Source organism: Cuculus canorus, chromosome Z (assembly GCF_017976375.1).
Source record: "Cuculus canorus isolate bCucCan1 chromosome Z, bCucCan1.pri, whole genome shotgun sequence".
Lineage (NCBI taxonomy): Eukaryota > Metazoa > Chordata > Aves > Cuculiformes > Cuculidae > Cuculus > Cuculus canorus.
The window spans coordinates 74852828-74877273 of NC_071441.1; the positions used below are offsets into that span (position 1 = coordinate 74852828).

The 24446-nt window shown below is 42.5% G+C and overlaps 1 protein-coding gene across 1 annotated transcript in view; it reads right to left on the bottom strand.

The window, feature by feature from the left end:
• Positions 1-24446, bottom strand: part of LOXHD1 (lipoxygenase homology PLAT domains 1) — a 186826-nt gene that overhangs the window by 100911 nt on the left and 61469 nt on the right. Inside the window, exons 4-8 of the mRNA XM_054054590.1 lie at positions 22559-22639; positions 21586-21770; positions 6200-6298; positions 4483-4631; positions 1579-1702 (exon numbers count right to left, since the gene is read on the bottom strand). Of these exons, the coding sequence (XP_053910565.1) occupies positions 1579-1702; positions 4483-4631; positions 6200-6298; positions 21586-21770; positions 22559-22639 (638 nt within the window). The remainder of the gene's footprint in view (positions 1-1578; positions 1703-4482; positions 4632-6199; positions 6299-21585; positions 21771-22558; positions 22640-24446) is intronic.

Sequence of the window (24446 nt, forward strand, 5' to 3'; positions counted from 1 at the left end):
AACTCCCTGTTGTGTGCCCCAGTGGTAAAAAAAAAAAAAGTATGGGGGTTTTATCATCATGTGCTGATAATTAGGTGAAGAAAATCGAAAAATAGAATTGGCAAATAAGTCACTTGATTTTGAAAGGTACCAAGAACCAAATGTGTCAGAGCATGGAGGGGTGTTGCTTTAAACAGTGGTGCAAGATCTGTAGCATCACAAAACTCTGGAAATATGAGGTCAGCAGCTTATAATACTGCAGAAGACAGCAGGACCTTTGCTATCACTGTTAAAGCCTAAAGATCTCACCAAAACAAAGCTTGAGAGAGGTGTTAGCCCAGCTGGAAGAAAGAAAAATATTTCTGAAAAGAAGTATATTTGCATAGAAGTTTACTTTTTTTTTTTCCTAGCTCTAACTGTTGATCTAAGAGAGATAACATTTCTTCATACAAGCCTTACTTTTCAGAAGCTCACTGAAAGTCATATCTTAGAGCTGTGTCATGGTACTGAATAAGGAGACACCTCTGTAAATATAAGAGTGTTTTAGAGAGCACCTATAAAATAGTTGGGGCCCAAGCTAAGTTATTCCTTTCTTTATATCACCCAGCAATTTCAGTAGGGACTTTGGATAAAGTTGAAACATCAGAACTAACTCCCTTCTAAACAATCCCCTCTTTCTTTAAAGTTTACATTAAAAATTCAAGCATGATTTACTGTGCATCTATCTTCAATAAAACAGGTGACAGCAGGTAAAAAAAATGCACAGTCATGAATGGCATATGAATAAGGGAAGATTTTAATAAGTGAAATGCATTTTTTAAGATTTTTTTTCCCTATCTTCCCCTAATTTTCCCAATATGCAGGCTGCAGTCAGACTGTGCACCCCAACCACTTTCCTCCTGCTGGGAGAATACAAGGACTGCAGATGTCAAAGACCATGCAATGAAATAAAGAACAGCTGTTCCATGAATAGTCAAAGTGTTTATCTTTATGCTAATGAATAAATATAGACAGAATACTATCCAAATATTCTTCTGCCTCTTAGTAATTTGTCATATTGACTTGACATCCAAGATTCTTTCAACAAAACCATAACTTTTGGTTGTCTTTGCTCTAACCATGCTGGATAATCAAAAAGCCGGTTTTAGGGCTCGGCATTGTCTTTCTTGTTTTGTAAAAGAATGCGTGCTTCCCCAGCTAAGAACTTTAAGTACAATATACAGTACCGTGTGGCAAGTTGGTAACTGTGGAAATAGGAGTCCAGTTTCTGAAAGCTGGTGAGTAACTTGTTGAAGTACAAGCCAGATCTTTAATCCATTTTCCATTAGCCCCCTATCCAGCTGAATCAAGTAATAAATCAACACATGGGTCCCACACAGCTTCACCAGTGAGACGTGGAGATGGGAAATGCAATGGTACTTCAGAAACTCTTGCACATACCAACCTGTCACCAGCAGAAGATCCACTGCAGGTCTTCCTCCACACAAGGGATTAAATCTCATAAAGAAAACATGGCTAGAAGCATTAATTAGGCTTTTGTATCATTTCCCACCTTGGATTCAGCCCATTTCCCATTTTGGATTCAGCCCATGACTTTACCTGTGGCTTCAGTGCCCCCAACAAGAATATCCCTCTGGATTTTTCCATCATCTTCATCTAAAGCAAACCAGCGTCCAACTGGGAACTGGTACACACATTTATTGCCAATGTCTTCAATGATCACCTACGATAAAAGAAACAGTGCTTTGTAAAATACATGTGGAAAAAGCAAATGTGTTACATGAAGGAGTGACAGAAGAGCAGAAGCTTAACGTACACACTCTCGCATAATATTTAATATATTCAATACTGAAGCAGATTTCTCTCCACTCCCTAATTAGAACTGATGGAATTTCAAACAATCAGCAAGTAAAAAGTCAGGCTTTTTTCTTTTCTCTTTTTTTTTTTTTTAATTCAGTGAACTCAATCTAAATCTCTAGCAGTGTATGAGACCAGATGTCTCTGCTAGGAAGACCAGCTGGCTGGCCTGTCTTTCTTCTCTCCAGAGCCTGTTTGCTGGCTACTCTTCTCCATTTGCTGAATGGCAGCTCTTTGTTCTGCTTTGGGAACAGGCTGTCTTCTCTGTCTCTCTGTTTTAGAGTCTTGTTATAAAATAATACTAAGGAATTTCGGGACAAATCAAGAACATTGGATCAGTTTGTGTACCTAGAAATATCATGCTATCCCATCCCATTCAGTTAATATAGCGTGGAATCATTCCAAAGACAGCCATGAAACCCAGTCTTAGAAATAGTTTCTAATTTGGAAGGGCTTTGCTCTTGGCTTTACTCTAGAGATGTGTCTACTGACACAAGCTAGCAAACAACCTTCACCTTTAAGCCAGTGTTACCCACTTGGGAGTTTCTCACACCTCCTCCTGAGGCATTTCTTATTCACATCTTCTTTTGGGTTCCCGAAGCTTGCCATAGAGTTACTGCATTATTTTAAACAAGCAGTGAAGAGTACTGAAGATTTTCAGCAAGAAAAGGAGAAATCAAAATCTCTGCTTGTTTGCATGGCTTATGTTTCAGAGGAAGACTATTCACTATTAGGGATAGAACGTCATTGCTACATTTCATAGAAACTCAGAATCAGAGTGGTTTGCGCTGGAAGGGACCTCAAAGCCCATCCAGTTCCACCCCCTGCCATGGGCAGGGATGTCTCCCACTGAATCAGGTTGCTCAAAGCCCCATCCAACCTGGCCTTGAACACCTCCAGGGATGGGGCACCCACGACTTCCCCGGGCAGCCTCACCACCCTCAGAGGAAAACATTTCTTCCCAATATGCAATCTAAATCTCCCTCTTTTCAGCTCAAAACCACTCCCCCTCGTCCTACCCTGCACTTCCTGATAAAGAATCCTTCCCCAGCTTTTCTGTATCCCCCTTTAAGTACCAGAATATTTCTCTGCTTCACAGAAACTAGAAAGAATTTGAAATCTGCCCTTTCTGATAGATCTGAGAAACCATTCTTTGGAACCAGAGCTTCTCCTCCTGTCACTCGTCCCACACTGTGCTGTTGACTGTAGCATTACTGATTCTTGTATCTCCATAGACAAAGTGTCTGCCAGGGTTGGGATTGTCAGCATGAGAGAGCAGTGCTGTGTTGGAGTGTTATGGACTAAAATAAATGAGGTTCGGGAGAAATACCAACACTCAGATTCCCCTCTACCAGCCGATCCTCTTTGGGTTCCTGTTAATACCTGTATTCATACATTTGGAGGTGGAAAATCAGCTCTGAGTATAAGTCACATTGAAAACACAAGAAATATGAGAAAAATTTCCAATGATGCTTAGCAATTTTATCCAGGATTGTCAATGCTAGAGTCCCGAAATATTGGAAAAATTAAAGGATAACATCTACCAACAGCAGATAATAACTGAGCTATGTCTTAGCTCATTCCTCCAAGCTTCCAATTGAACTTGCTAGGCAAAATTGCTTTTTGCTTAATTACAAACATCTCACCAGTTCCTGTGGCAGAACATAGTATTAATGTGTTGGCTGCACCTAGTCACTGCACACCAAACCTCATGCAATGCATACTTCATCTGCAATGTGAGAACGAGATCCCTTTTCTGTGGGTTTTTTTTTTTTTTTTTCACCCTATTTATTATGGGGAGCACAACAGCTCCGTTTTCCTTGTTCTATCTTTTTCACAGCCAGACAGGACAATAGCTTCCAGTGCAGCGTATGGTGATAGTGAAAAAGCATGTGTTAATATTTGCATTTGTAATATATCAAACCACCCTGTTATCTAAGGTTTACAAATCTGGGGTCAGATCTTCAGCGGATTAAAGACAGCTGTGTTAAACTACACCAGTAGAGGAAAGAAAATGAGATTAGAGGAAAGAGTCATTGATTACTCTTTTTAAAATATTCCTTTAACCATTTCACCAAAAGCTGCAATACCTTCACGCCTTAGAGCAGGAGATTAAAATGAGGAGGAAAGTGGGAGTAGAAGAAGAGGAGCTTTGTGGCAGGTATATCTTTTTTTGCTGCGTCAGTGATAAATCACTTAAATTTGGCCAAGCTGTAAGTCTTTGCAAATTTTCAGCGTGAACAGAATCAACAGATATTTCTTAGGCTCTGGTATCTTTACTGTCCTGGTAGTAAGTTAAGTCAACAGAAAGTCCCTTGAAATGCTCGACAATTTAACTAAAGCTAGAATGTCCCTCATTTCCTAACTACCCAGTCTGAATCTGCGGCACCTGATATAGATGCACCATACTGGCATGCACCAGGCTCCTGCTAGTGCTTCATCAGCCTCTATTTGCTCTGCAGAAAAATCAAATGCCTGAGAGGAGACTTCTGGAAAGCTGAAAATTTGACTTGTGCTTTTCTCAGTAACCAGGAACCTGTATCGCCAGAGAACGTCCTTGTGTTTCTCGGCATCAGGCCGCCAGGAGGGTAAAAAGTGAGATATACTGATTCCACAACATCTCGCGTCATCTCAGGGTCCACTAACCTTTGAGAGGAACCAGCCAGCAGAACCGCCCTTGTTATTATGACCAATGTTTATTTTCCTTAACCTTCCCAAATTCGGGGCATCGAGTGTGAACTTGTCCTCTGCTCCCTTTTCAAAGTTGTCTTTGTCATTGTCCAGTTTTCTCACACCTGAGGAAAAGCGAATTATTGAAGAACAAAGGAGGACAGGACTACTGACACACACATGTCTGTAAAAGAAGAAATATTTAGGAATGTCATCACTGAGTCAAATATTATCCAGGTACCAGCTCTCTGCAACCAGGATTCAAGGTAAAGGCAGAGGACTTTATTTTCTAATTAAAAATGTACCTTTTTTTCGAGCACACAAAAGACCAGGATTTTCACTCTAACATCACAGTTACTTACAGCTCTCAGAGCTTTCAGAAATATGTATCCAGATGGCTCTTGCATCTTGTTTTCATACCACTACATTTCCCTTTTATTTTTAATGTCATTTAAAATCTTCAAACTGTTTAAAAATGGCTTTGGTCACAAGCTGCAGATTTTGACATTTCAGCACATACGACTCTTTTCTACATCACACAGGAAGGATTTATTTTCAAATTAGGACCAAGCCAGGTGTGTTGTGTATTTTGGATCTCAGAGGAGCTTGACTTTATGAGAAGTATTACAGCGCTGACCCCAGCTGCATCCAACTTCGTTCCTGCGCAGGCGATGCCGTGAGTGGGACTGAACCTGCCCAAGACACTAATGCAGGGAAAGGTGTTGGAAGGCAATTCATCCCATTTACTTTAGAAGGGGAGGAATAATTTTCTAGGCGTATTATTACACTATGTAGACATGACAGAATGCTTGGACAACCAACTGAAATTTAGGCTTCCACTTTCAGACGTCTCCTGTGAGATAAGATAAATCCCCTTATAAAAGTCTGGAGAATTAATCAAGGATAAGACCTATCCGCTAAGTTTCATAATCTGTTCAAGGACACTTGGCAGACACCATATCATTAATTCTTGAATTTGATAGGATAGGTGCAGAGACAATATTTGCTTTCTGGGTTTCCAGGAATTTCCACCCACTCTTCTGCATGGTGCAGCCCAGAGTGTTTGGTCTGGGCACATCTTTTATTATTATTCAGCTAAAAAAAACCTAGAAGTTTAATTTTAATTGAAAAAAATAAATTCAGGTTCCTAGACCACTGTTGTAGTACAATCTACATAAAAAAATAAATAAATAAAAATAAGAGCTATCACCATTAATTCAAACCCAGCTTATATGAACCTCAGTCAGATTATTCTTCTAAGTCACCATGCAGGCTCAGCCACAACCAGTGCCACGCTGAAAGGTCAGCATAATCTGTCCATGGACACAGAAAGATGGGACATTCAGCTCTCACTGCACCCACTGTAAAGAACATATTTGTGTTGGATCCTTCAGTAGACTGGTCCTTACTGCTCTGATTTACACTAGTGGTTTATGCTATGTTTTCCCAGGTTTGGTTTTTTTGGTGGTAAGTAACTACCATCACGCTCACAGGTCAGCCACGACTGCTGCTCTGTAGACACAGCTTCCAGAAGCTATGGATGTGAGAATCTCCAGAGCTAACAACACCATTTGTTGTGCCTTTCACTCAGCCAAATTATTCTACGTTTGCCAGATTGCTGCTGTGTGTTGTTCAGATTGCAGGCCTGCAGAGCAGGAAGAAATATTTTAGGAAATTATTTGCATTTTAATACCTGTGTCTCCTTTCTCACCGAAGATATTAATGAAGACATCCGCATCTGTTCCACTGCCGCTAACTTCACCAGTAAAAACTCGAACCACGTATTTGTTGACTGCAAGGAGAGAGGCAGAAATCCCAACATATTAATAACTCAATGGTTTGATACAAAACATAAATAGTGTAAACCAATTTCAGCTATGTTGATACTATCTTGAAAGCAAGTCTGAACCATGGGTCCTGAGTCCCGTGTGCTGACACTCTCCCCCACAAGAGGAATAAAATCTATATGCAGAGCTCTGACACTTTGGGCATTTACTGACCTGGCCAAGAAGAAAAGATCACTTGGTTCCTGGCCTTGACACTGGAAGTTGAAATAGATGAGAAGAAGGTGCAAATTTTGATGCTGATACATGGCCATTAAATGAACTCGGGACAATGCACCACCCTGTCTTTTTCAGAACATCAATGAGACACAGAGCCAGCCATCTGCCCAAGCTTGGACCTGACCCTTCTGGTCTGAATGCTATTTTAGAGCTGTTTTTACAGCTTAGCTGATATAAAGAAGACAAGGTGACAGGGAGTATTTTGAGGAAAGCCAGTCACACTGCACAAGCACAAAAATTTGAACGTAACCACCCTGATATGCAAACTTTTCCTGCAGTGTCAGTGAGTTGGAGAAGCAAGCTCTTCAGTGGGATTGGGACAGGTCTAACCAGGCTCCAAGGAAAGCAAGCATAAGCTCAGCTTCTTCTGGAGCCAATGAGGAAACTCCCATGGCCTTCAGTGTAACCGTATTTGGGGCAAACATGAGCAACTTTCAAAATCTACTGCCCAAAGTCTACCTGACTACCTTGTTCCTCCTACATGACAGATGTATAGTGCCGAACAGAATAGACTAGACTAGACTAGACTGGAATAGAATAGAATCACTAGGTTGGAAAGGACCCACTTGGACGAATGAGTCCAACCATTCCTAACAATCCCTAAACCATGTCCCTCAGCACCTCATCCACCTGTCCTTTAAACACCTCAGGGAAGGTGACTCAACCACCTCCCTGGGCAGCCTGTTCCGGTGAATATCCTCATTGCAGTCCGAGTGACAGAGATAGACAGCAGGGCAGAAAACAGAACTAATAAAGAGTAACACAAAATATACTACCAAACAACACAGGATGCCATATAGACCCTTAATAAACTGTTACACCCTGCGTTATCGAGCCCCGGCTAGCTAGTACTACAAGCTCTGTGCTACATCACCACTTTACTTCCGAGTCGTGGGCATTCTGCTCCTGCAAAAAGGACAACTGAACACGACACATCATACATACCTCCCTCGTGAAAATAAACAATGTGAGCTACTTTTTCCCTTTGGAAGGTGCACAGTTACTGGAGAAGCTTGTCTGGGCTTCCCAGCCAACACCAGAAATTAACACCTTCAGGAGCTACAGACCATCACAAATTCTGGGGCAGCTGCCTCCTCTATTATAATCAGTGTATATTAAGAATTATTCTAAAAGACAGCATTTGGTGCACATGCTCCCCCTGAGGCAGAGGATGTCAGTGCAAGCGTGTGAGAAGCTGTTTTTGGACCATCCCCTGAATTACAAAGATGCGTTCATCTCCCAGTGTGAGGACTACAAGGGCAGAGCCCAAACAGAAGGGAAAATCACCTGTCACAGTTTAATGAACGTGCTCGGAAAAGGCTAAAAATCGAGCTGACATTCTTGGCACCCCATCACACAACATGCCACTACAAATAAAATAATAATGATAAAAGTGCAATAAATACTAAACAACAAGAAAGAGGAGGACAGAGACAGGCTGAGACAAGGGAGAAAATGCCTTAATGTTTCTCTTTAACTCTTTTGCTCCAGTTCATAGAGCTCTTACAACCTGCCAGTGACTGTCAACACGGAGGGGTTTCATTTGCATTAGACAAGGATGGAGATGGTGCAATTTACAACTCCCAGCTGGCCACTAAGCTGCTCTAACTAAACTTAACCCATTGTACACTGGATCTTTAATCTCAGAGCACGTTTTTCAAGAAGCTTTTCTCCTTGTATGTCATCTAGGATATTTATTCAGATGTCACTAATTAATTTTCCACTCCACTTTTCAGGGATCAGAAGAACCCAATGGGATAAAAGCATCCACAAAAAGACAAGCATCAGCAGGTAAAGTTAGATTACCCTTGTAGGATCAGGCTTTATGTCTCTTCATTATAGACAGGGAGGATGTCTGAACATATGCAAAGCACCAAGGAGGACACATAGAGAACAAGTCAGTGAAGAGCAGTCAGCAGCAGTGACCAAAAACAGGGCAGGAAGGGCACCTTTTACAGCTTTTGCAGAACTACATCTGGTCAGTCAGCAATTATTTGCCAGATCCAAATACCTTGAAAGGTTTCTTCACATCACTCCACTTCATATCTAAGATTTATAATGACAGCATTTGACAACTTGCTCCCAAGGGCTCCCTACACACACGATGTTGCTGTCAGAGTGTCAACACAGAGACCTTGTTGGCAGAGACAATTCCTGAGCCCGCAGAGATGGGCAATGCATTGGGTTATTATTTGGGGCCAGTGGCAATCACAGGGCACCGCATTGTAAGGGTTTTACGTTGTTCCCTAAAGCATAAGCAAAGCTGTGGTGCATGGCACACACCTGCATGTCTTTTCTGCACGTTCCTTGCAGATGTTTTTTCACAGGCAAAGCTACTCCAAGAACATTAGTGGTCCTTGGCGTAGGTCACAACGCATCCCTGCTTCACAGACCACAGGATCACGCCTCACGTGTGATCACCAGATTTACTCCTTAATTTTTTTCATACATTCTCAACTCAGAAGCTGCGTGCACTCAAGTCAGTCCTTGTACCTGGTCCACTCAGCTCTACACACCAAACAGTTTTAGTTCCTTCATCTTCGGGAAGCAAACAGGATCGGTCCTGAGCCATGCTGAATTTTTGCCAACACTCTCTCTCTCTCTCTAAACATTTCAACACTCAGCTGCAGCAGAGAGAGTAGCTCTTCATTCTGCTCAGAGGTCCTTCAGTGCTTCATACATCAGCACATCTTACAGAATTAAATGGTGATTGTGCAAATTTAAATAGAAAGGGATGCTACTTCTCCAAAATACAACAAGGATCCAGTTGCTAAAAGAATGCAGAAAAAGCCTTTCATTGCAGTCAGGCAGAGATCTGGCTGAAGTCAAACAATCTGTGTTTTAAGCGAAGGTGGATGGATGTTGTTCCCTATTCCATAAGCCCTTAATCACGCATTACTTAAAACAGTAGCATCGTCTTTTCAAAAATATCCAGTCGGCTTTTTTTTTTTTTTTTTTTTTTTTTAATCTCAATGCATGGCTCCGAGTTCATCTGCGAGATCGAGATGTTGCCTGGATATTTTTTCTGAACGCTTTTCCTAGCAGTGGGAACATGCAAAATGCTAATGTACGGCTGGTAAAAGCTGTGACTCCATCACTGCAGCACAGGCACAAAGAGGGGAGTTTTCCTAGATGTGAAATTAGCAGCTTCAGAGACAGAAACTGCAAGAAGCCAAGCGCCAAATAGCTAACAAAAATTTAGTAGCAGGAGCAGTATTTATTTTCTAGTTTCTTTCCTCTTCCCACTGCAACCCAAATGTCCTGTGTGGTTACAGCACCCTCCTTTTCTTTACTGCTGTGTGTCTACTCCATCAGAGACAATCCAGCTCTCCCTGACATCCCTCATCCAACACACTGACATGCACAAAGCTGGCATTTGGAGACTTTGCCAGGATGTCATCTCTGGGAAGTGGTGGGGTGGCACTAACTGATATGACCCCACTGCATTAATTTAGCAGTAGTGTGACAGTTTAGCAGCTTGTCTGTTACTAATCAACTCAGCCACAGCTTTCAACAGCTCTTGCAAGAGGGAAGATTAATATTGCACCGTGGGATAGAATCAGGATCCTTCCAAGGGGGTTATTTTGGTGAAGGGCTGCAATGCCACAGGCACTTCTGTCACTGCTCCCAGAGGAGGAAAGGGATGATGTTGCAGCCCTCCTACCCCCGGTACAGGTTGGCCCCACTGCCATCTCCATCCCAAGGAGACCGACACCTTGCCCAGACCTTTTTATCCAGTCTCAGCACCCTTGGGTGTTCTTCTGCACCTTCTGTCTTACCTCTAACCATGGAAAACGAATGGACACATGCCAACCAAATCTTTTCACCTGCAGGCTGCAGCAGACTGCTCAGCCATGTGATACGCACCTGTTAATGCTGTTTATTTAGCAACACGATATCATGGTCACCCGAAATGCCATGGGATGGAATTGCCTAAAGAAATCTTGTTGCTGATATTATTTGGGGCATTAGGTAGGGTGTTTATGAAAAAACTGCTGAGTTCGTAACAGGAAGAGCACCAGATTTAGGCAGAGAAACAAAGTCAACTGTGCCTCATTACCTAGAGTTATCACTCCTGCAGGGCACAGTGAATTCCCTGCTAGACATTCCTGTCTGCCTCCCTTGCGAATGACCTGCCATGAAGCAGGGCAGCAGAACAGCATCAAACATCTAAGAAAAGACACAGCCTTCAGAAGCAAAACATGCTGGGTTAAAAGCATGAGCTAAGTCGTAGGCAGCGATGGATTCTTCTCATAAAGTAACTTTTAGCAATTATCCTTCTGTTTTCACAGTGCTCCCAAGGGTGACAATGTTTAAGATCCATCCTGTACTGCTCATCACTGAGCAGACACATTTCCAAAGAGAGAGAAAGGGTAGGGGAGAGGCACCGCTACTGTCTCTGAATTGCTGCTGGCAAAGAAATACATTTGTGGTTAGTATGAAAAGTGAAAAGAATTGTTGCTAGCGGGAGAGGCAGGGCGCTGGATCTGCAGGCGAGGGGCAATTTCAACCTGAGTCTGCCACAAGTCTCGGGAAGGTGGTTTAATGTCCATATGCCTCAGTTCCTCACTGTCACATCAAGTCACTCATTCCAGCCCACCAGAAACTGTCTGACAAAATCTTTCCTTGACAGAAAGCACTGACTCGTCAAAATGGAAGCTCCTTTATACCGCTTATGACAGCGGATTTGTCAGTGACAGCTAGGCTTCTTGGTCCGAAGAACCTTAAAAGGTCAGCGAGCCTATGGTTAGTGCTCAAAGCTGGGATCTGACCTCCAGATGCATGTGATTCACAGCAAGCATTTGAATGTAGTTCTCATCTGCCTTGGGACAAAGCCGATTCCACCAGGCTAGCACCACCTCTTCCTAGATCATCATCTCTTGGTCTTCTGGTGGAGATGCTTACTGCATTTACATACATAGCTCCATCTCGGGAGCCTCTGCAAAAAAACGCAGAGAGGAAAACCACCCAGCCCTAATGATTACACCCCTCTCTACTGCAGCAGCAGAGACCCTAGAGACAGCTACTTACAGTGAAACATAATGAGAACCTGAACTAACCTTGTAAAAGCAGAGGAGTCATGCTCAGTTGACCAGGAGCTTGCTTTGTCTCACACAGTTAAGGAAGAATTTTTTTCACCACTCAGGAAAGGGTTGAGTTCAAAGGGTTGGTTTAGAGCTTGAAAATAATTAATCTCTGTCAAGAGCAATTGACTACTGCCTTTCTTAATGAGCACAACCTTCAAAGGTGGTGAACAGGGTTCGAACTGAAAATACAGATTACAAGCACATTTGGAGTGCAGGGGATGTTGAAGAAGAAAGAGCTTTACATTGCTTTTGGCCATAATCACCTCTGTCAAGCCATAGTGTTAGAGATGGAGGAATGCTGAAGAACCTTTGTGTGGCTTTGGGGTGCACACCATCAGAGGTTAGCATCAAGGATGCAAGGCTGGTGTAGTCACAGACCAGATTTCCATTAGTCTCAGAAGATCTCTCTGAAAGCGTGTCCTTAAGAAAGAGAAATTACTGCTACCACCCAAAGAGCCATAGCACACGGGAGAAGGAAACAGTTACGTTTGCTCTGCTGAATATTATTTTATCCTTAGCCGCTGCCTTGTGCCCCTCCTTCAGCAAATTTGGCCACTTAATCTCCCACCCAGCCCAGAGAGCATGAAATTCAGTCCAACTTTTTATGGGTTTTGTGTGAAATCAAAGTGTGCATCAAAACAGTTAATGCATTAGGATTCAGCCTGGATCAGCCCTCTGCAAAGCCTGTGAGAGGCAATCTACCACATGCAGGAGTCTTCGCTTGTAGGAAATGCTAAACTGATGTTCCTACTGCGACTTCAAAGTGATGATGAGTTCTGAAGTGAGCTTTAAACGACCTTGCTCAAGAGGCAATAGGGGTTCAGTTGCAGAGGCATGAAGCTTAGCACAGGGCAACCCACCTTGCAACAGAGGTGTAGAAATCCTTGTTCATCTAATTCTCGAAGATTTCTCATTATTTTTTCATTAGTTCACTCCCAGGGTGGAAGCTCGTGACAAAATAACACAGACATTTCACAAAAGAAATATCCGCTTCCTGCCTTCTCCAGATCAGCTATTATCAAAATTGGGGAAATCACTGAAAATAATCTATTGGGTAAAACATTTTTGTCTGAATGAAGAGTGAAATAATTTTACAGTGTGGTTTAAAATCATATTATTATTACTGTACTTCAGTCCAAGTAGCTTTCATAAATAATATAAACTTCTGGCTTTATATAAACAATATATTTAAAAGTCACTTTATTTCAAAAGTGATAGTTGATATAATTACAATATCTAGACATAATTGGTCAAAACTTCATCTTCACAAACGTGCTGCACTACCTGTTTTGTATTGGATACATACAGATCTATGTATCAGCCACACATAGAGATGTCTTTTTTGTTTTTCTCTTGAAACAGGAGGTCCTTTATATGAATTACAAATCTCTATTCCCATCTCATCTCTGAGCTTTGTGCATCTTGTCTTCCTTGTGGTTTACAAGTCACCAGTGTAGCTTTTTCTTTCTACCTTTCAATTTATCATTGCCTTTACCCATTTTTAGAGACAGAGCAACAGGCAAAAAATACGTTACAAGTAAAATGTCCACAGCTGTGGCATATTAGACATGGTGATATAAGATGGGTAAAGTCTGCAGCAAGAGTAAAATCTCTACTTGACAAACTGAAGTATTTTTGGAAAAGAAAAATTAACCCAGACATTTTTGGATTCTCATTGTGCCAGATAGTATGACAGGTTTTTTCCAATGATACCAATTAGGTACTAAAGGATACTACTCCCTCTAAAAACCTTGTTTATTGGCTATGTCAGCGCACAGCAAGACCTCATCCTTAATACAGGGGGTATTCATCGTTATTCAAAATAAACAGGTCGTATTTATTTCATAAATATATTTAGCTGCGTTTTCCTGTGCTGATTATACGCTTCCAGTTCTTCAGTGTAAATAAAGATGAGTTTTGATGAGCAGGCAACACCTATTAATATTTAATTCCCCACAGTTTCTATATGCTCAAAAGCAATCTTGTTAGTTTTTGTGATCACGGAAGTTTCTAAAATGTGACTATTCATTTTGAGTTAGTGGAGATAGGAAAGGTACCAGTGCCACCCTCTCCAGTTCTGGTTGGTGCTTTGTAAAATAAGGTTGCAAAGCCCACAGGACATCATCATTGACTGGTGCCTCGCATCCAAAATGCTACTCCCTATCAGAGCTTCTGGCACCACTAGGTTATTGACAAATATTGGCAACAGCTTCAGTTCAGATCCAATCCAGCCCTCAGGGATGTGTGTATCCCATTGGGACAGGAAGGGTTTAGCTACTGACTCCAAGTCAAGCACGTGCATCAATACCTGCTACCTGAAGTGTTTCCTCAAGCCACAACTACGTTGGTGCCTCATAAGTCTTAAGTCAGCCAGCATTAAAGCTCTGGACCATGAACTGTGAAGTCTTAACACAAGCCTCCTACACAGAGGAAAGAAATAACAAAGCTCACACGCTCAGCTTAAATATATGAGCGCTAGGTCCTAGAGGATCTAAAAAGCTCAGGGAATATCTAGGCATGTTAACTCTATGTGCGCTTGCACACGTGCTCTCAAAAGCACACCAGGCAGAGAATTCCAACACAGGTTGCTTCTTCATGTGCACAGACTGTTTTTCCTGCCTTTGAAGGAAACTGTCCTATGTCTCTTTCTGCCCATGGCCTTCTCCCCTGACCTACCATGAACACAAACTGCCCGAGTCTCCTTGAGTGATCTCATTAACTCTGCCCCAAACAAGGACAAACCAATGATTCAAAGAAACTAGTGAAAGACTAATGGATTGGGGCTGACCTGAAACTTGATCATCTCAACTTCTCTCATTTGTAATTATAATAAATGTTGTTGTCATACTTTAAAAGCAAGACTACGCTCTGCACACACAAGCACATGGGCACGTTTCACCATCCATCTTCCTTCATGGGAATCCAGTTCCCAGCTGCTCAATGTGACCTTACAGCCATGACCCCTTATGCTGTATCCATGCAAACTCTCAGATGTTCCATATATGAAAGCTGAATCAGGCCAGAATTGACACAACCACCAACTTCCAAGTTCAAAAATTCTTGTCTCTGCTAGACAGAAAACTCATGTCTGTCTGTAAAAGATCATGCAGACTTAGCCCAAGACACAACACAGCTATACCTGGTCTGGTCGTGAGATCCACTTTTTTGCATAATAATAATAATAACAACAAAAAACAACAGGTGACCGGTGCTTGGCAGTTTTAGGTATGGAAGATATAAAGGCAACACAACTGTTTTGGATGCTCCACTCCTCAAATCTGGTCATGACACACATGATGACTGCCCAGCTCCTCAGTACTGTGCTGTGCAATGCATCCATTGTAAATACATTTGTTATTAATAGGCCAAATAAGATTAAACTTTACCCAGAAAAATTAAAGAATGGAGGATTTTTGTGGTTTCAGATCACATACGCAGATATGCTCTACTCCGAATGCATAGCCTTGAAACAGTCTCATATAAGCTGCTGTCCTATGTGCATTTATAGCTCATCATCCAGTCTTGAGCAATTTCAGAGTGCTGATGGCCAAAGAGCCAGCAGCCCTCGGCAGTCCTCTCAGCCTCATTCACAACAGATAAGTTGGCAACACCTGACCATAATTTGACAGGTTGGTATAAATCACAATTACATAGAGTCATAGAATGAAGCCTAGAATCATAGAACGGTTTGGGCTGGAAAGGACCTTAAAGACCATCCAGTTCCAACCCCTTGCCATGGGCAGGGACACCTTCGACTGGATCAGGCTGCTCAAGGCCCCAGTCAACCTGGCCTTGAACACTTACAGGTGTTTCACAACTTCAGTTGGCAACCTGAGCCAGTGCCTCACCACCCTCATTGTGAAGAATTTCCTCCTTATGCCTAGTCTAAATCTTCCCCCTTCTAATTTAAAGCCATTCCTCCTAGTCCTATCACTCCATGTTCTTGTAAAAACTTCCTCTCCAGATTTCCTGGAGTCCCTTCAGGTACTGGAAGGTTGCCATAAGACCTCCTCAGAGCCTTCTCTTCTCCAGGCTGAACAACTCCACCTCTCTCAGCCTGTCCTCAGAGCAGAGGTGCTCCAGCTCTCTGATGATCTTTGTGGCCTCCTCTGGACCCACTCCAACAGTTCCATATCTTCCTTATGCTGAGGATTCCAGAACTGGACACAAGACTCCAGGTGGGGTCTCACAAGAGAAGAATAGAGGGGCAGAATCCCCTCCCTCACCCTGTTGGCCACACTGCTTTGGATGCAGCCCAGGACACAGTTTGGCCTTCTGGGCTGCAAGCGTGCATTGCCAGCACATGTCAAGCTTCTCATCCCCCCAGCACCCCAAGTCCTTCTCTGCAAGGCTGCTCTCAATCACATCATCCCCCAGCCCTCAGTGAAACCATAGACTGCTCTGAGCCAGGTGTGGGACCTTGCACTTGGCCTTGTTGAACCTCATGAGGTCCACAGAGCCCCACTTCTGCAGCTTGTCCAGGTCCCTCTGAATGACATCTCATCCTTCTGGTGTGACATCTGTATCACTCAGCTTGGTGGCACTTGCCAGCTTGCTGAGGTTGCACTTGATCTCACTGTTTATATCATTGATGAAGATATTACACAGCTATTACAGAAGACATTACACAGAAGACTGAATTAGTTTTCAGGTATCAGTGCTCTTGAGCATGGTTTTAAGGACCAAGCGAGTAAAGGCTCTCTTTGCAAACACATATTCCTGCTTTCTCTCAGTGAAAGTGTGAGTACAGAGAATTGTTTTGATTAGGGAGAGATTTAAGAGGTAATAAATAATAGCAAATACTTGTTGGTGGTACCTAACCACAACGTTTTTCCTTGTTCTGAAGAAAACTGGAAGTCGTGTTGTGGAGAGTCTAGACTAACCTCAATCAGCTTAACAGTGATAACAGCCTGTTGTTACTCCAGAGAGGAGAAGGGCCTTGGTTAATTAATGTATCATCTAACCTGACCAAACCACAGCTTCTATTATGAATTAGGGCAAAATGTAGACTTGCAAACAGACAGAATCACAGAATGGTTTGGATTGGAAGAGACCTTAAAGCCCATAAAGTTCCAGCCCCTCTGGCCATGTATAGAGACATCTTCCACTGGATCAGGTTTCTCAAAGCCTTGCCTTGAACTCTGTCAGGGATAGTACATCTATATTCCAGTATTATGTCTTGAGGCAGTCTACAGTCCACTTGGAAATCAAAATCCAGGACTACCTGCTTTATATCTGGGTGATCAAACCTGTATCCGTCACACACAGGGATGGAGAAAACCCTGGTGTCCCATTTGCAGCAGGTGCAGAGCAGCTCTGAGGCTGTAAATCACCACGGAAAGGGGAGTGCAGTCCAGCCAAATGAAAGTTACCATGTTGTGCAAGACACAAAGGTCTGTCCGCAGAGTGGCATGAGTGATTCATAATCAATCTGCAGATATCGGACAGCAGGCTAGGAACAGGCTCCCAGATTCCATTTGCTTTTGCATTTCCACTGGGTCAGAAGCTCTTACTAGTGCAGCTATTAGCTATGCTCTCCTCCCCCACTGCTTTGATAGGACATTAGACACTCTCAAAGTGATTAAAACCCCACAATGCTCAAAGGAAAACCTGCACCTGGCTTCAGTTTTGAGCTTTTTCCTTTCATGAAAGCTCAGCCGCGGTCACACAATCCAAAGGCTTCATAAACTCAAGCAAAGCAGTGTAAGGCTGAACAATAGCCCTTGCTTGTAATTAATACCTGTAATGTAAATTAATCCAGGCTGCCAATAGCAGCTGCTGGGTAAATAAGAATCTGTGTCACTATCACTGTCAAAGGGCCACGGGCATACGGTGTCATGGATGTGAATACAGGCAATAGAGAATCATTCAAGCAGGAACACATAAAAGGTAACCTGTTCTCCTTGAGAAATGTGTGGCATTCAACAGGCAACCTGACAGGAATTATTTGATTCAGATAAGTAAATGCAGTCACTCAAGCGTCTGCAACCCCTACATATTGCTACCATCCTCAGTAATTCTATTCGGATCATAAAAAGAACTCTTCTTTTTGTGTGTGTCCAATTTTTCAGTTATATGTTGACTCTTTTTCAGAACATACTCTTCTGTGCATTTTTTAATAATTCCTCTATTTTATTTCCTTTAAATGATTCTCTGGCCAGCCCGTGCGCCTCACTGAGAAAAAATCTGAGTCCCCCAGTGACTTGGTAGGTTTTGGTCCAAGCACCAACAATACCCATCATATGTGCTTCAAATACGTCTAGAGACCTTCACCAAAGAAAAAAATATGACAAAGAAATATAATTTTTCACCATTCCACATCCCACAAATATAGAGAAACTGTACATCCTAGTAGTGACCTCCAGTTCAAGAGAGAGAGGTAAATCCTGGTTACAAAGATGATAAAGCTCCCCAGGAGAAGATCAAAAGCTGAAGATGTTGCAGGAGAGGTAGCATGGACGAATCTTCTTTGGTTACCACCAGAAATATATCAGACTATGGCAGCAAAAGAGGCATGAAAGCAAAACACAAGACTAAAGGCTGTAACAATGGTGCTCAGGTGGTTTACAAAGAACTGAAGAAAAAAATTTAACAGTGATGGAAGACGCATGATCAAAAAGGAGAAGAATATTTGCCTGGGATTGAGTGCACTCTCATCAAGTTTGCAGATGACACCAAGATGACCGGCACGGTTGATACTCCAGAAGGAAGAGAGGCCATCCAGAGGAACCTGGACAGGCTTGAGATGTGGGTTTTTATGAACATCATGAAGTTAAAAAAGGCCAAGTATAAGGTCTTCCACCTGTGTCGGGACGACCCCAAACAGGCTGGGTTATGAATAGATTGAGAGAAGTCCTGTAGAGAAGGACCTGAGGGTATTAGTGGATGAAAAACTGAATATGAAGCACCAATGTGCACTTGCAGCACAGAAAATTAATTGCATCCTGCGCTGCATCAAAAGGAGCGTCACCAGCAGGTTGAGAGAGGTGATTCTTCCCCTCTACTCCACTCTCATGAGACCCTGCTTGGAGTACTGCATCCAGCTCAGGGGGCCCCAATCTAAGAATGACATGGACCAGTTGGACTGAGTCCAGAGGAGGACTACAAAGATGATCAGAGGGCTGGAACCTTTCTCCTCTGAGGACAGGCTGAGAGAGTTGGAGTTGTGCAACCTGGAGAAGAGAATGCTCTGGGGAGACTTTATGGCAACCTTCCAGTACCTGAAGGACACCTACAAGAAAGCTGCAGAGATAAATTTTTCAAGTATGTGTAGAGATAGGCCAAGGGGTAACCACTTTAAACTAAAAGAGGGTAGATTTAAATCAGACATAAGGAAGAATTCTACACTACAAGGGTGGTGAGGCACTGGAACAGACGGCCTCATCCCTGGGAGAGTTCAAGGCCAGGTTGGACGGGGCTTTGAACAAACTGGCCTTGTAAGGTCTCCTTTTCCATGGCAGGGGGGTTGGAACTGGGTGGGCTTTAAGGTCCCTTCCAACCCAAACCATTTTATGATTCAGTGATTCTATGGAACTGAACACTGCTAATGGGAACACAGATTTAAAAAGGAGCAACTAATCTCTCTTTACTGACACATAAAATCACCAAACTACATAACTGTTCCTTTGCCTAGTAGCCTAGAATATATTAATACTCAAAGAGTAAACACCACAACATCACTGTTTAATCTATTTGAAAGGGGAAAAAAATCCAACAACAAAATTTAGGGCAAATGACTTACACATACAAAAAAAATCATATCACAATCTCATTTCAGACCTTTACAGATCCTGATGGAGCCAAATGAATTCAGATAAATTTACATTTGCAGTTGACAGCTCACCTCAGCAGCCTGGGAATGTTTATCTTTCATTAATTATGGTTCAAGGGGAACTGCAACCTGAGATAGCTGAGATAACCTTCTCCTCTTACAGATTCAGACCTGCCACCTGGAAAGCATCCAACTCTTCACCCATGCCTCTGGCCTCAGCCCAGCTCCTTCCATTTATACAGACGGCCGCAGAACATCCAGCCTGTACCACTCAAAACTGGGTTTTCTGTGTGATAAAGGCATTGAGAACAGACTCATTTCTGACAAATGTCTGGTTAAATCCCTTCTTTCATACTTTTAAGGCAGAAGATAATCTTATTTGTATTTGCTCTGGACTAAGAACATAGTGAGCAGTTGATCTATAACTGAAAAGCACTTCTCCAGAAGAGCAACCACATGGAACTATGGTTTTGGCTGGTGAAAAGCAAAGTTGCTCCAGCTATTTCAGTGAAATTGCACTCATTTTTGCCAGCTGAGGATTTAGCCCATGAATCTTTCCCTGCTGAGAGACAGGTGTTGAACAGGATGAAGGAAATCACATGCATTCCTTTGAATCAGCTCTCCCAGGCAGGAGCAATAATGAATTCAGAAAACAGTTGTGTCATTTAAGGATCTATTAAGATTGAATGGTTGACTTCCTTCTTGAAGGAACCTCTCATTAATCGTGTATTGCTTTGACTTATCCTCTACATTCTAAAGACACCATCCGAACCTCGAGTGCCCTTAACTCTTCAATTCCACCAACTGAAGAGATCAAGAGCAGCAAAGGACTTGGGCATAGGCAGTCCCAGCCGTAACTGGGTGGGTTTTTTTGGCACAGCATATCCTGATGCTATCTCATTCTCCTGTGGCATCCATCCTGGAGAGGTCTGCGTTTATAAAATGCTTCCACAGCCATTTCTTCTCAACAGATATTATTTCTGCATGCTAACTCACATGGAGTATCTCTTAATACTTATATCTTCAACATACTTAGACTGGTTTAGGAGGTCATATTGATAGAACAAAATTATTTAATAATTCAGGAACAAAGTGTCATGGTGTATTGTTTCATTCTTAAAGTCAAACAAGATCTCAACAAAATATCAATGCTATGCTCTTCTAGCCCTCTATTAAGTCAGGCAATGCTCAAAGCCCTACATTAAGCCAGGCAATAAACTGCTTTTACCCAAGTGGTAATATCAACAACACTAGTACAAGAAATTTACTACTCATTCTGAAAAAGCTATGATACTAGCAAAACCACATTCTCCCTCTTTTGCAACAACTATACCTCCTCTTTCCCTCAGACCTGTGGCTAGCAGTGGGTGTATTTCACTTTCCATGCCCCAAATTAAGCTGCCAGAAAGGAGAGATGAACTGGTGAGGTCAACATAACTTGGTTTCCTCATTAGCACTTGCAGATAAACTGCTGACATACCACCCGAGGCCAGTTTGCTGGCTCCACTTTCACATCTCGATCGTCTTCCTACTCACGTTACATGCACCATACACCACCACATGGCCCATGTGCTGATATCAATTTGGGAGTACATGTCTGGTTTGCAAGCTGTCCTGGCTTCATTTCAGCATCATTAGCTTAAAAACACTCTGAAAAATAGACACCAGCTCAAGATGGATATCATACACATACAGTAAATCGGCGTAGAGTTACAGTGAGAGGGTTGGGTTGTTTATGGAAATTTCCTGCAGGTCATCACCAGAGACTGGAAATGCTTAACTTTATACACAGGACTGCATCCATGCTGCCTCTTCTGACAGTACACTATGGTACCAACTACACCTTCTAGGTGGGGTGCATTTAATCCATTTATTTTAATTCAGAGTAATCCTCACAGATCCTTCAGTACTTAACAAATGAGCAGACCTTTTCCAAGTAGTGATTTATCCCAGCCTAAGATGTCAGGACTAACACTGGAAGAAGGAATTACTCTCTGGAAGTACTTGCATCCTTCTATTTATCTCCCCACTAACTACAAAGAAAACTCAAATTAGCGTAGGATACGTGATCTTTTTTTATAAGGATGAAGTCACCTGAAAGCAATCCCATCATTTCTGACAAGGCAACAGAAAGCCAAGCTTTTTGGAAAACCCTTACTTTTGGGCACATCCATGGGATTCAGGCTGCCAATAAGGTCTCTGACATACAGTCCATCCCCATCCTCCTTGCTCAGCCAGTTGTTGCAGGGGAAGTAGAACCGGAGGTGAGGTCTGTTCATGTCGGTCACAATCACACGGTCAAGGAACCAGCCTGCATTCAATCCTGTGTTATCATGCTCAATCCTAGAGGAAGAACAATCCTCGATTAGATACTTTGATTAAGACTGGCCACTAGTACTGTAATTTTGTGGAATATTTTATATTAGGCAAGGCTAGAGCAACCACACACAAAATGCCTACTTATACTTGGCTATCCAAAGTGTTCCATAGGATCTGTGGGCTTTTAAAGGGCTCTGACATAGATAATTGTGTGTGCAGCATATGTGGGCTATTGTCTGCAAGTGTATGCACACAAACATATACACATCTGCACGTTCATTCAACATATGCATTCACTCATTTTACACTGCATATCTAAGACATGAGTCACTCTCCTCCCATCCTGCATCCCTCCTCTTCTTTTCTTACTTTGTTTTATCCACCTCTTTCCATTTTCCGAGCTTTCTTTGTGCTAGTTACTAATTTTTAACTTCATATAGATCAGTCAGACAATGGTGAGACATAATAGTTATCATTTACATTACACTAATTAAGGAAAAGAGGATAGCGAACCCCATTTACCTCCATCAGAACATAAAAACCATACTATATGCCTTCCTCTATGATTGCATATGACAAAACTACAATCCTTGGTGGGGAGCATGGATAGTTATAAGCAATATTGTAGGTGATTTCATGCTTCAGTTCAAGTCTTAGGCAGTAAACAAGCTTTTACCACCCCTTAAGTTCACCTTGATAACAGTCTGCTAACGAATAATGAATAAAACATGGCAACATTAAAGCCTCTGCAGCCTGTCATTCGATTAGCACCTCATGGAGCAGACACTGTGCTAGTAATGCTGTTCTGGTACCTTATTTTCCTTATTTGTCCGACGTTGTTGGTTTTCACTCGGAACACATCTGTTTTGCTCCTCTCAAAGGCCGTGCTGCTTCTGTAATACACACGCATCAAAAGCAATGGTAAGAAAATAGCAACCTTGTCATCAAGAATGCTTCATGGCCTGACAGAGTGCTAGTGTTTAAGGATGAAGAAATGTCATTTCTAGCACTGGATAGACCTACTTTTCAATGTCCTCTTCCTCATGACAGGTTTTGGATAGCTCTTAGTACTGGCAACTAACACACTTTTCCCCTTCTCGAGCTCCAAGAATCCTTGAGAAACTGGGATGGAAGCTTTGGGGGTAATGCAATGCTGGCCCAAGCAGATGCAAGCCTTGGATCACATTCCATATCACCTCCAAGAATAAAGTATTAGAAAGGTTTTCAAAATCCTCAACTAAATTGCCTGTAGAGGTAAGAGCTGGAGGAGCCTGTAAGACTTTCCTATTAGCAAGTGGCTTTCAGAGATGTCTGAAAATAAACCACAAAAAATCCACAGTGAACATATTTCAAGACAGTGCCAATGAAGGAGAAATTACACGAAGAACTCCTACTCTTCGGTAACACCTCGACTGTGGTTCCTCAGCTCTGAGAGCCCACTCATCAGTTGCTATAACATAGAGGTAACAGCAAAAAACATGTGGATGTTTTCAGCTGCTTCCCTCCAGGGTGGTCTGAAAGTGTTCATCAGGAATGGTCAAGTCAGAGCTTCATTTTGCCCTTATGGACCACCCTTGTCAGCCAACAAACACAGAAGTCCCTGGTGAGTCTAGACCCCTGCACACCCACCTCGGTTGCTTTACAGGACCTCAATATGCTTTTCATCTTTGTTTCCCACTTCCAGAGGTATTCTTTCCTAGCATCCTAACCCCCAGGCACTGACTGGACCTGTGCTTGGCGAAAAAATGAAGGGGTTCTGCAGCCTGTGGGTTCTCTGCGGAGCTGCTGATCTGCCCAAAGCACAGCCAGAAATAAAAGCATCCAACCACATCAAAGGTTTCTTTCTACTCCCATCTTCAGATTGGTTTTTAACAACCACTGAAATTTCCTTTGCAGCTTTATCTTACTACATGTATCTCATTGAAAGCAAAATGACTGTAGGGCTGGGACTAGTATGATATTTTTTTTTGCAGTGTTAAATGTGTAGTTTGTATTTCACAGGTGCAAGTGGAAGGCAAAATAAAGCATATTTGCCTGGGTCAAGGGATGTAGAATTTAATTCCCAGTTTTGCTTCTAGCCTGTGGTGTGATCTTTGGCAAGTGCCTCCATCCTTTCTGAGCTCATATTTTCCACAAAACCACTATGAATATCATCACGGCGAAATCCATCTTTGTTCTGAAGACCCAGTGTCTCCCATCTGCCCTCCCTGACAGTCCCTGACACCTGGGCCACTAAGCATTGCTACAGATGATTAAACAAAGCAAAATCCACAAGTGATACTAAAGAGAACAAGAAACCACAGCACTTAGCAGCATAAAGCCGCACCGACAAGGAGCTTGTACTCAGAAATTTAATGAATATTAATAATCTGAGCAAGAGGTTCATTTTTGCTCAGCTCTCTACATCATTGAAGGATCTACATGTGCCTTTCTTTAAAGATTATTTTGTGTTTTCTGCAGAAGCATGCACAGCCCTCCTTCTCCACCCTGTTATTCCAGATAGCACGCCAAGAGCATCGTCGCTACATGAAAAGGCGAAAATTGTTAACCTTGCCGTGAAGACAAGAGACAATTAAATCCAGCACAGCCTCCCCTAGCCTAGCAGTTGGAGAGAAAACAGTCAGTAAGTGCGAAGCAATTAGTTTGTCAGGCTTGAGCAAGCATCGTAATGACAGCAGCTTCTCTGTGCGTCGGCTCTGG